This window comes from Glycine soja, chromosome 17 (genome assembly GCF_004193775.1).
Source record: "Glycine soja cultivar W05 chromosome 17, ASM419377v2, whole genome shotgun sequence".
Taxonomy (NCBI): Eukaryota; Viridiplantae; Streptophyta; class Magnoliopsida; order Fabales; family Fabaceae; genus Glycine; species Glycine soja.
This window is the reverse complement of record NC_041018.1, coordinates 24,554,746-24,567,886: the sequence shown is the minus strand read 5'-3', so window position 1 is coordinate 24,567,886 and position 13,141 is coordinate 24,554,746. Positions and strand designations below refer to the sequence as shown.

The 13,141-nt window shown below is 35.5% G+C and overlaps 2 protein-coding genes across 2 annotated transcripts; both read left to right on the top strand.

Annotated features, from left to right (window-relative positions):
- Positions 1-732: 732 nt before the first annotated feature.
- Positions 733-1,481, top strand: LOC114391588. Its single transcript, XM_028352579.1, has 2 exons — positions 733-989; positions 1,148-1,481. The coding sequence occupies exons 1-2, from the start codon at positions 733-735 to the stop codon at positions 1,479-1,481; spliced, it is 591 nt and encodes a 196-aa protein (XP_028208380.1).
- Positions 1,482-1,495: 14 nt separating this feature from the next.
- Positions 1,496-2,126, top strand: LOC114391587. Its single transcript, XM_028352578.1, has 2 exons — positions 1,496-1,538; positions 1,663-2,126. The coding sequence occupies exons 1-2, from the start codon at positions 1,496-1,498 to the stop codon at positions 2,124-2,126; spliced, it is 507 nt and encodes a 168-aa protein (XP_028208379.1).
- The last annotated feature ends 11,015 nt before the right edge of the window (positions 2,127-13,141 follow it).

Below are 13,141 nucleotides of genomic sequence, written 5' to 3'. Positions count from 1 at the left end.
CGAATAGGATTAGTTCCATGCGTATGTCGTGATTCTTCGGGAAAACTAACAAAGTAATTTTAGGGAATCATGGCTAGGAGACTCAACAACATGGCTACTAAGCTTTTAGCTCGTATGATGCAAAGAATAGAGACTCTAGTGCAAGGCTATGATGTTGAATTGGTTGAGTATCGTGGGTTGTTACTTTTACCAAGCACAATCCACCCAAGTTCGAGGGCAACTTTGACCCGGAGGGGTGTAACATCCCTAATTGTCGACCTCTTGGAGTCTCTCACACTACAACACTTCACGTGGTGACACTTCTCTCAACATCCTTGTTGGTCAGAACCCTCCACCGGTCATAACCCTCTATAGACAACCCTTTCTAAGACCTCAAAAATCAGCTCTGCCTACTTCCAGGATCAATGAATGACCCCACAAACCAACACAAGACTTTTTAGCGTGTTTTGTCCTTACTCACACACTTTCTGGGAAACTTCCTAAAAGGTCACCCATCACATTACTACTCCAAGCCAAGCACGATTAACTATGAAGTTCTTAAGTGATAGGCTACCGAAAAGTATATACATCTTGTTGGTATAGGTAATACCAATTAATTCCTTTAAGTCATCCTCAACCGCATAATCTCATACTTGTACAACCTCTAGATCCTTCTCATTCTGGTGTGATTCGACCGGGGTGTTACTGGGAGCTCAACATTGGCTTTCGGAAGTTGAAAAGATCTTCATGATGATGGGATGCTATGAGGAGCACAAGGTGACTTATGCCACCTACATGTTGAGTGGAGAAGTTGAAGATTGGTGGAAATTTGCTAGTCAAACGCTACCAAGTAATAAGGGAGTCATATCGTGGGTTGCATTCAATGAGAGTCTCTTGGATAACTACTTCCAAAGGGACTTGCACAAGCAGACAACCAGAGAATTTTTGGAGTTGAAGCAAGGGAGCATGATTGTAGGAGAATATGCTTTAAAGTTTCATGAGCTCATGAAGTATTAGCCATATTGCAAGAATGGTGAGAATGGTGAAAACATATGTGCCTAGTTTAAGAATAACTTGAGAGCTGACATTCAAACTACAGTGAGCGTGTTCCAGATCATTGACCTTCCTACTCTGTGAGAAAATGTCGTATCTATGAGGTGAGCGTTAGGGGTAAACAAATTGAGCCTAAGTTTGGAGGTCCGCAAAGGAATGACAGGAGGCACCAAGGGAATCACAAGAAGTCGTACCAAAGGTCTAATCAAGCCTATGGGGGACGTTCAGGATACAAGAACAATAACAACAACAACAACAAAAATGGTCTGCTTAAGTGTTTTCTATGTGGAGGATTTCATTTCAAGAGGGATTTCCCACAATTAGCTACTATTTGTGCCAATTGCGGAAAGATAGGACACTCGCTTAAGGATTATTGGTATGCACCTAAGAGGGATGGCAATCATGGAAGTGGAGCTAAGAACAATTACAAGAACAACAACAGAAGGTGAGGAAAGTGTTTGCGATGAGCAGCTCTGAGGTCGCAACATCCGACTATCTGACCCAAGGTAAATGTATCATAAGAGATAGACTTGTAGATGTGCTATATGATTCGAGAGCTACATATTCTTTCATATCTTTTGACTGTGTGAAAAGTCTATACTTGCATGAGTCTTTTTTTGTCATATGAAGTCATAGTGTTTACCCCTACCGATAAACTTGTTACCACTTCTATTGCATGCTTAGATTGTTCCATGATTATCAATGACAAGACTTTCTCTGTGAATTTGATTTGTTTACCTCTTTCTCATCTTAATGTGGTGTTGGGAATGGATTGGTTATCATCCAACCATGATCTTCTAAACTATAAAAACAAGATCTTGACCTTTGGCGCTTGTGCCCAAGATATCCTTGGATCTTCAAGTTTAGAGATTTCTCGTGTGAGTGAAGCCAAGAAGGTAGAAAATGTTAAAGCCTTTATGGTTTTATTTTCATCCACTACTGAAGAATCCCTTGATGTTAGGAGATTACCCATAGTCTATGAATTTCCTGAGGTTTTCCCTGAGGATGTCACTGAGTTACCACCTGAAAGGGAACTTGAGTTCGCCATAGACCTAGTGCTTGGGTGTAGTCCTGTGTTGGTAGTACCTTACTGAATGTCTCCAATAGAGTTAGTAGAGGTGAAGGAACAAGTGGAAGGTTTGTTGAAGAAATAGTTCATGAGATCAAGTGCGTCACCATAGGGAGCGCCAATGTAATGACCAGCCTCGCCGCTACAATATCACAACTCTAAACCACGTAAATTTTAATTTTTAAATGTAAACTCCGTTAATTTGCTTACGAAAAATGAGAGTAAATTTTTTGCAATATACATTCACCAAACAACACACAATTACTTAAATGAATATATATATATATATATATATATATATATATATATATATATATATATATATATATGTATATAGTAACTCACTACACATCATTCACATAATGGAAAGTAAATTAGTTCATACATATAATTAAATCTGTGATTTACATTCTTAATTCAAAAAGAATTATAGAACCAGCTATGAAGGAGTTAATTAACAAAATACAACTCTCTCCCAAAATAATTTCAATGTCATCACGTCGGCTTGACGGCTCCATAAAAGAATCTCACTTCATGTACTCTATTGTTGTCCTTTTGCTCACACGAACAAAGGTTCACGATCATCACATGTACCAACCACACAGTACAAAAATTGCAAGGATGAGTTCATTATAAAAGAAATTAACACAAAAATCAAATGACCATGATTAGTAAGAAAACATTAACAAATACCATAATCATACACAAACATCTATTAGTCCAGCATACACTCAACAAGTAGTCATCAACTTTCCATAATTCCAATCAATCATGCTCAGTATCATGCATGCACTTGATCTCAACTCTCAAATGCAATGTGGTATCATTCGTCACGAAATAGCCTAAGCGTGTCCACACGACACTCTCACATAGGAAAACTAGGCAACAAGTGTCGAGGTCACTCTGTCGTGCACAAGCAACTCCCCCCCCCCAATGGTGATCAGCCTGAGTCTCAAGGGAGTTCCAAACTGAGTGACATGCCCCCAAGTACAAGTATTCCCCCTTATGAGAAACTACAAGTACTTACTTACAAAGTTTATACTATTTCCATGCAATATGAAGTATGAAACATGGGCACCATCAATGCACTGACCAAGGATAATTAAAGATTCTAAGTCATCTCCCTCCAGAGATGCTTAAAACTCTTTAACCACTTTATTTTCCCCATCAGGGATATCCATCATGGTCATTGCACCCCCCATGTACATACACACCACACATCATCACAATGACATTTTCAACATTAACAATATCTCATCTCAATGTCATTATCAACATCAACATCATCTCATCTCAATGTCATTCTCAACATCAATATCATCTCATCTCAATGTCATTCTCAGCATCAACATCATCTCATCTCAATGGCATTATCAACAACAAGAACATCATCTTATATCAACATAATCATCAATAACAATATCATCTCATATCAACATTATCATAAACACCAACATCGTCTCGTATCAATTATTATCAATCATCTTCAATAGCAATATCATTATCTATCAACATTATCGTAAAAATCAACATCACCTCATATCAATTAATATCATTAATAACAATATCATCAATAAATTCCATTCTGCACATACATACATATAAAGTTCATGCCTGAGATTCACACTCCCCAGGTCTTCAGACAACACAAGTATAATAAAAACAATAATGTCATTTATCAATAACAGACATATCGCATCCCATTAGTCAAAAACATTGTTTTTCTTGAAAACCAACATGCAATAGGGACAAACATACATCCTTATAGTTAGGTTCTCTGACCCCCAACTATGGTATCAAAAGCCGTAAATTATAATAAACTCCTTTCACCTACTGTGAGCTCTCCGTCAGTTCCTCTTTGTGTTGCTCAGAGACCTCTCTCGTTCACGTTCGTCAATCCAAATGCAAGGTTCTATATACCAAATTGAAGGAAATTTAGTATAGATTTTAAAAAAACAAGGTTAATAACAACATTCGAGGTCAATTACCCCTATCAAAACATAAAGGGCTAAGGGGTGTTTCAGATTCTACTAAAAGGAGATGTCATTTTGAAATTTCGATCATGCCAATGTGATCGGGGTTCAGTGAAGGTCACAAAAATAACATCAACTTTGTAAAATGATAAATTTTACAACATCTCATTTTCAAGGGTTTTTCAAAGAAAGTGTAAAAACACCCTATTATAGTACCCAAAGCACAAGAGACACTAAGAGAAACTCAAACTAATTAGGAGAAAGATTTAGAAGTTAAGATTACCTCAGAGAAGCTACGAAAGAAAGGATTGAGGGATTTTTCTCCACCGGATCCTTGAGGTGGATTCTGAGGGTTCCACTCCGATTAAAGCGTTCCTCTTGGTGTGGTGGTTCAGCGGCAAGCAACGGTGGCTCATGGTGGCCACCGATGGTTATGGGTGGTGGAGGAGACGTTAGGGCTTGGGTGGGCGTTTAGAGAGAAAAATCGTGAAAAATCGTGTTTTTCACGTTGAAGAACGTATTTATAATCTACAAATCTCACTAAGTGAGCTCGTCTCGCTAAGCGGGAGTCCACTTTTGGCGCTAAGTGCAACTTTTCACACTTAGTGCAATTCCTCTCGGGTTGGGATTTGCACTGAATGCGATAATTCTGTAGAAGCAAATGCCTTTGGTGTTTTGATGATGATCATGATGATTTGATGTAAATGATGCAAATGGGCTTTTCAAGTTTAAATTCAAGACAAAGATTCAAGAATACACGCCACAGCATCAAGATGATCACTAGTATTTTAGGAAGGGAATTCCTAATTGATTTAGCAAAAGGTTTGGCCAAGTAATTTAAGTTAAAAAGTGTTTTTCAAGAGATTTACTCTCTGGTAATCGATTACCAGAGGATGTAATCGATTACCAGTGGCCAAAAATGTTGTACAACAGCTACAAAATATTTGAATTCAAATTTTAGACTGTGTAATCGATTACACAATATTGGTAATCGATTACCAGCAGTTAATGAACATTTTAATTCAAATTTTGAAAGCTGTAATCGATTACACAAATCCTGTAATCGATTACCAGACAAGATTTTCAGAAAAATATTTCTAAGAGTCACATCTTCTCAAAAGGCTTTTACATGACCACCAATGGTCTATATATATGACTTAGAACACGAATTTGCTTAGAGTTTTTCAGAACAACAAGTGTTTATTCTCTCAAAAAGCAAAATCGTTTTATCCTTTTAAGAATTCCTTGGCCAATTCAATTGCAATTCATTAAGGAATCATCTGAGTACTCAGATTGTAAAATCTATCTCTTTCAAGAGAGATTCATTCTTCTTCTCTTTCTAATTCTCTAAGGGATTAAGAGACCGAGGGTCTCTTGTTGTAAAAGAATTCTAAACACAAAGGAAGGATTGTCCTTGTGTGTTTAGAACTTGTAAAAAGAATTTACAAGATAGTGGAACTCTCAAGCGGGTTGCTTGGGGACTGGACGTAGGCACAAGGGTGTGGCCGAACCAGTATAAATCCGAGTTTACACTTTTTCTTCCCTTAAACTCCTTTATTTATTATTGTTTTATATTCATATTCAAATTGTTCTATTTGAATCAATATTTAAGAAGTTCATTATTAAGGGAATTTATAACTTGATAGAATTTTAATTGAGAAAATAGTTTGTAATATCTTAATTCAACCCCCCCTTCTCAAGATATCTGAGGCCACTTGTCTAACAAGTGGTATCAGAGCTTCGTTCTTGTATAAAGTTTAGAAGCTTCAAGAAAAATGGCCTCAGCAAATTCCTTATTTCCAGAAGGAAATTCTATCAATAGACCTCCAATCTTTAATGGAGAGGGTTACCACTACTGGAAAACCCGAATGCAAATTTTTATTGAAGCAATAGACTTAAGTATTTGGGAAGCCACATAAATAGGGCCATATATACCTACCATAGTAGAAAGAATTACAATAGATGGTAGCACATCAAGTGAAAGCATAACAATAGAAAAATCTAGACATAGATGGTCTGAAGAGGATAGAAGATGAGTTCAATACAATCTAAAAGCCAAAAACATAATAACATCTGCCCTGGGAATGGATGAATATTTCAGGGTTTCAAATTGTAAGAGTGCTAAGGAAATGTGGGACACTCTACAATTAACACATGAAGGAACTACAGATGTTAAAAGATCTAGGATAAACACACTAACCCATGAGTATGAACTGTTTAGGATGAATGCAAATGAAAGCATTCAAGACATGCAAAAGAGATTTACACATATAGTAAATCATATGGCAGCCTTAGGTAAAGAATTTCAAAATGAGGATCTCATAAACAAAGTGTTAAGATGTTTAAGTAGAGAATGACAACCTAAAGTAACGGCCATTACTGAATCAAGAGATTTATCTAACATGTCTCTTGCCACTCTATTTGGAAAGTTACAGGAACATGAGATGGAATTATTGAGATTACGCCAACATGAAGAAAATGACAAGAAAAAGAAAGGAATTGCTCTTAAAGCATAATCTTCAATCCAAGAAGAAAGTGATAAGGAAAATGATCTAGATGATGATGATGATCTAAGCCTTTTTGTAAAAAGATTCAACAAGTTTCTTAAAGTAAGAGGAAATCAAAGGCGACCCAATTTTAAATCTAAGAGAAGGACAGAAACTTCATCCTCTACTATAAAATGCTTTGAGTGCAATCAACCTGGACATCTGAGGGTTGATTGTCCCATCTTCAAGAAAAAGATGGAGAAGTATGAAAAGAAAAATCTTAGTGAAAAGAAATTGAAGAAAGCATACATCACATGAGATGAAAACGATATGGAATCTTCTGAAGATTCAGAAAATGAAGAGATAAATCTCTGCCTTATGGCTAAAAGTTATGAAAGTGATGAAGAGGTAACATCTTCAAATAACTTATCTATTTCTTTTGATGAATTGCAAGATGCATTTGCTGATCTGCATAAAGAGTCAATTAAACTTGCAAAGTTAGTTTCATCTTCTAAGAAAACAATTTCAAATTTAGAAAATGAAATTTCAAAATTAAACAAAGAATTAGATCATCTTAGAAATGAAGTCTCAATTTCTAAAACAAATGAAAAAGTTCATATCTCTACTATTTCTGACAAGAAAATATCAGATTCTTGTAGTTGTGAAAAATATGAAAAAGAAATTAAAGAGTTGAAAAACTCACTTGCAAAATTTTCTTATAGTAAAAATAATTTAGATGTCATATTAGGAAAACAAAGATATGTTTCCAATAAGGCTGGACTAGGGTATAAATCTGAAAAACAACAAAAGTTTCATAAAAACTTCTCTACTTCCACACAAAAATATAATTCTAGTTCTATCACTTGTTTTTACTGTGGAAGAAAAGGACATGGCATATCTACTTGCTACTTTAAGAAAAATTACAGCAACATTAAAATGATATGGGTCCCAAAAGGATCCTCAGTTTATACTAACACACAAGGACCCAATAAAGTTTGGGTACCTAAGTCAAAAACTTGATTATGTAGGTGTCTTTGAGGAAGGAGTGGTACATAGATAGCGGATGCTCAAAACATATGATTGGAGATGCATCAAAGTTTACACATATCTCTCCAAAGAAAAGCGGGCATGTAACATATGGTGACAACAACAAAGGTAGAATCCTTGGAGTTGGTAAAATAGGTACAAATTCTTCAAACTCCATTGAAAATGTTCTACTTGTTGAAGGTCTTAAGCATAGCTTGCTTAGTGTTAGTCAATTATGTGACAAAGGCTATCTAGTATCATTTGATTCTAAAAAATGTCTTATAGAACATAAGCATGACATTAATATAAAGCATGTAGGACATAGAGTCAACAATGTATACATGATAGACTTAGGCCTAAAACTAGAAAACAATCATTGTTTTCTTAGCAAAGATGATGATCCATGGTTATGGCATAAAAGAATTGCTCACATAAACATGGATCACTTAAATAAATTAATTTCAAAAGATTTAGTAGTTGGTTTGCCTAAATTGAAATTTGAAAAAGATAAACTATGTGATTCATGTCAAAAGGGCAAACAAACTATAGTCTCATTCAAACCTAAAAATATTGTTTCAACCACTCAACCCTTACAATTATTGCATATGGATTTATTTGGTCCTTCTAGAACCATGAGTTTTGGAGGAAATTACTATTCCTTTGTTATAGTTGATGATTTTTCTAGATATACTTGGACATTATTTATTACTCATAAAAGTGATGCATTCCAAGCATTTAGAAAACTTGCTAAAGTTATACAAAACAAGAAAAATCTTAAGATTGCATCCATTAGAAGTGATCATGGGGGTGAGTTTGAAAACAAAAATTTTGAATTATTTTGTGAAGAACATGGTATTGAACACAATTTTTCTGCACCTAGAACCCCTCAACAAAATGGAGTTGTTGAGAGGAAAAATAGGTCATTGGAAGAAATTGCTAGAACTTTATTAAATGATACTTTTCTTCCAAAATATTTTTGGGCTGAAGCGGTCAATACTGCATGTTACATCATGAATAGGGCCTTAATAAGACCCATTTTAAAGAAAACCCCATATGAGTTATATAATGGTAGAAAACCCAACATTTCACATCTACATGTTTTTGGTTGCAAATGCTTTGTGCTTAATAATGGTAAAGATAATCTAGGAAAATTTGATGCAAAATCTGATGAAGGTATCTTTCTTGGATATTCATTACAAAGCAAAGCATATAGGATATATAATAAAAGAACTATGAATATTGAGGAATCCATTCATGTTACCTTTGAAGAATCTAATGCTATCTTGTCAAGAAAGAATATGCTAGATGATATTGCAGATTCTTTAGAACAAATGCATATTCATGGACAAGATTCTAAAGGAAATGGTAAAGGAAACAATGAAGATCCTCTAGAAGAAGTCAAATCCAATGATGAACTTCCAAAAGAATGGAAAGCTTCAAAAGATCATCCCCTTGACAACATTATTGGTGATATCTCAAAAAGGGTAACAACTAGACATTCTCTTAAAGATTTATGCAATAATATGGCTTTTGTATCTATGATTGAACCTAAAAATATAAAAGAAGCCATAGTAGATGATAACTGGATCATTGCCATGCAAGAAGAACTTAATCAATTTGAAAGAAACAATGTGTGGGAACTTGTAGAGAAACCTAAAAATTATCCCATCATAGGAACAAAATGGGTGTTTAGAAATAAGTTAGATGAACATGGAATAATCATTAGAAATAAGGCTAGATTAGTTGCAAAAGGATATAATCAAGAAGAAGGTATAGATTATGAGGAAACATATGCTCCAGTTGCTAGATTAGAAGCCATTAGAATGCTCTTAGCATATGCATCCATAATGAACTTTAAGCTTTATCAAATGGATGTTAAAAGTGCTTTTCTGAATGGCTTAATTCAAGAAGAAGTATATGTTGAACAACCACCAGGTTTTGAAATATTGGATAAGCCAAATCATGTTTATAAATTGAAAAAGGCTTTATATGGCTTGAAACAAGCCCCTAGGGCTTGGTATGAGCGTTTAAGTAAGTTCCTTTTAGAAAAGGACTTTTCTAGAGGAAAACTGGATACTACTTTTTTTATAAAGAGAAAATCACATGATATTTTACTAGTTCAAATTTATGTTGATGACATTATTTTTGGATCCACTAACAAATTGTTGTGCAAGGAATTCTCCCATGACATGCAAAGTGAGTTTGAAATGTCAATGATGGGAGAACTTAACTTCTTTCTTGGATTGCAAATTAAACAAACTAAGGATGGTATCTTTGTCAATCAATCCAAGTATTGCAAAGAGTTAATCCACAAATTCGACATGGAAAATGCTAAGCACATGGCTACACCAATGAGCACTGCTTGTTATCTAGATAAAGATGAAACTGGTCAGTCAATAGATGTTAAGCAATATCGAGGTATGATCGGATCACTTCTTTATTTATCTGCTAGCAGGCCTGATATAATGTTTAGTGTGTGTATGTGTGCTAGATTTCAATCAAATCCTAAACAATCACATCTTAGTGCTGTTAAAAGGATCATTAGATATTTGGTAGGCACTACAAACATAGGTTTATGGTATCCTAGAAATTCCACATGCACATTAATTGGATATTCTGATTCAGACTTTGCCGGTTCTAAAACAGATACAAAGAGCACTAGTTGAACTTGTCAATTCATTGGATCTGCTCTAGTTTCTTGGCACAGTAAGAAACAAAATAGTGTTGCTTTATCCACTGCAGAAGCGGAATATATTTCTGCCGGCAGTTGTTGTGCACAAATCTTATGGATGAAGCAACAACTTTCTGATTATGGAATTCTTCTTGACCATATACCTATTAGATGTGATAATACAAGTGCAATTAATCTCTCCAAGAACCCAGTTCAACACTCTAGAACCAAACATATAGAAATTAGGCACCATTTTCTTAGAGATCATGTCCTAAAGGGAGATTGTGTATTAGAGTTTGTTGATACTAAGAATCAACTTGCTGATATTTTCACAAAACCTCTCCCCAAAGAAGCATTCTTCTCTATTAGAAGGGAATTAGGCCTCTTAGATGTTAGTGATTTAGACAAATAAGGATTGATTGATTAATTTATTCTTATGATTGATTGTTTATATGTTACTTTGATTGTTTTTTTTTTGTTTAATTCTTGTTATTATGATAGAATTTATGTATTCCTGTGTTTTTTATAGTTGAATGATTGAATTAAGTGCATTAGTAGTGATGATTAATCATATTAGATGTGTAGCATAGACGTAGGTATTTTTTTAAGAAACTAGCCTAGTTTATGCTCTGGTAATCGATTACCATCCAGTGCAATTGATTACACAAGAACAGGCAGCCTGTAATCGATTACAACATCCTGTAATCGATTACCAGAAGGCTTATTACTCCTGTAATCAATTACCAAGCCTTGTAATCGATTACAATTCGTCCTCGTCTATAAATACTCACGAAATCAAAGTTGCTGCGCAGCCAAGGCTTTCCCTCATGTGTCCTCCATACCTAAATCTTCCAACCTTCTTATCTCACTCAATTCTTCACCAAATCACGTCCCGTAAAGCCCAATCTTCCTCTTTGTCACTCCTCTTTCACTTCCACCGATTAAAATCCACTAAAACTTCATCAAATGGCAGAGCCATCGAAGAAGAGAAAGGGATCATCCTCCACCGCCGCTGCTGCTGCCCATCGCAGCCACAGACCATCCGGAGCACCCACAACACCTATTCATCCATCTTTGTCATCTCCAAGATCATCCACATTGTTTTCTTCCGATGATCAGCGTCTACGGTACCTTTCTCAATTTTCTTCTAGGATCATCTTAGACCCTAAGTACCTAGACATAGAGTTCTTTAATGATGAAACGTTTGATTGCTATCAAGTGTTTCAAAATTATGGCCTTGTTGATTTCATGTCATTAAAATTGCCACATTATCCTGAACTTGTAAAGGTCTTCTACTGCAATTTAAAAATTCAGGATGACATTATTACCTCTGAGGTGCATGGTATTCCTATGGTCATTGATTAGTCATTGTTCTTTTCTTTAACTCATTTACCCAGTCAAGGTGCACCTTTTGAGGGCACCATTGTTGATGACTGGAAATTTGATTATTCTAGTCATGATGCTTGCCGTATGGTCTGCAATGACCAGGCTGAAATGACCGGTAGATTGCTGGTCGGGTCATTCACATTTGATAATCGCATCATGCACTATATAATTGTTAGAATTTTGCTTCCTCGGTCTTCAAATTTAGCACAAGCCTCTGAGGAGGATTTGATTCTGATGTGGCCTTTCCTTACCGGTCGTTAGATCGACTGGGCCCATTTGGTTCGGTACCGAATGCATAAGGCATTACGGGCCAATGCACCTTTACCTTACCCACAATTGATAACTTTGTTTCTGCGTCATTTTCAAATTCCGCTTGATGATGAACCATTTGTTCAAGTCAAGCATTCCTTTGCAATTGGTGCTGGTGCCGTGACTTCCTTTGGTTACTGTAAGGATCGGAATGGTTAATGGCTGAAGAAGGACGCACTCCCTCCTTAAGATGAGCATACTCCTTCACCTCCTCCTCAGCGAGAAGATTCAGCACTCATGAATGAAGTCCTTACGCAATTACGAGGTCTTCGTTCTTATGTTGGTGAATGTTTCGACTCATTGGATACACGTTTTGCCGGCATGGATATTTGCCTCACACAGCTTGAAGAGGATGTAGGTTACATTCGTCAGAGTTTCAATCTTCCACCGCCACCTCCACCTTCTCAGATTTTACTTTCTAATTATATGTCTCTTTTAAGCCTTGTATTTTGGCTATGCTACTTAGATCATTATGTTCAATACTTTATTTATCTTGTAGTATTTGGATTTCAGATTTTGTGCTTTGATACTCTGTGGTTTTGGTTTTAAATTGTTTGGATTTTGGTTTGATTGTGTCTTATTTGTGAGATTGATTGGTTATGCTTTATACTTTGATATTGATGCCCATGTACTTTGGCTTTTTGATGTTGCCAAAGGGGGAGAAAAATGGGGTGTAGAAAAGCTTAGAAATCAAGTGATAAAAGTTAGAAATCAAGTGATCATCAATTCCAAAACATAGGGGGAGTAAAACGCAAATTATATATATATATACATTGCTTGCTTGAACCTTGATTTCAGGACTTATATTGTCATCATCAAAAAGGGGAACATTGTAGAAGCAAATGCCTTTGGTGTTTTGATGATGATCATGATGATTTGATGTAAATGATGCAAATGGGCTTTTCAAGTTTAAATTCAAGACAAAGATTCAAGAATACACGCCACAACATCAAGATGATCACTAGTATTTTAGGAAGGGAATTCCTAATTGATTTAGCAAAAGGTTTGGCCAAGTAATTTAAGTTAAAAAGTGTTTTTCAAGAGATTTACTCTCTGGTAATCGATTACCAGAGGATGTAATCGATTACCAGTGGCCAAAAATGTTGTACAACAGCTACAAAATATTTGAATTCAAATTTTAGACTATGTAATCGATTACACAATATTGGTAATCGATTACCAGCAGTTA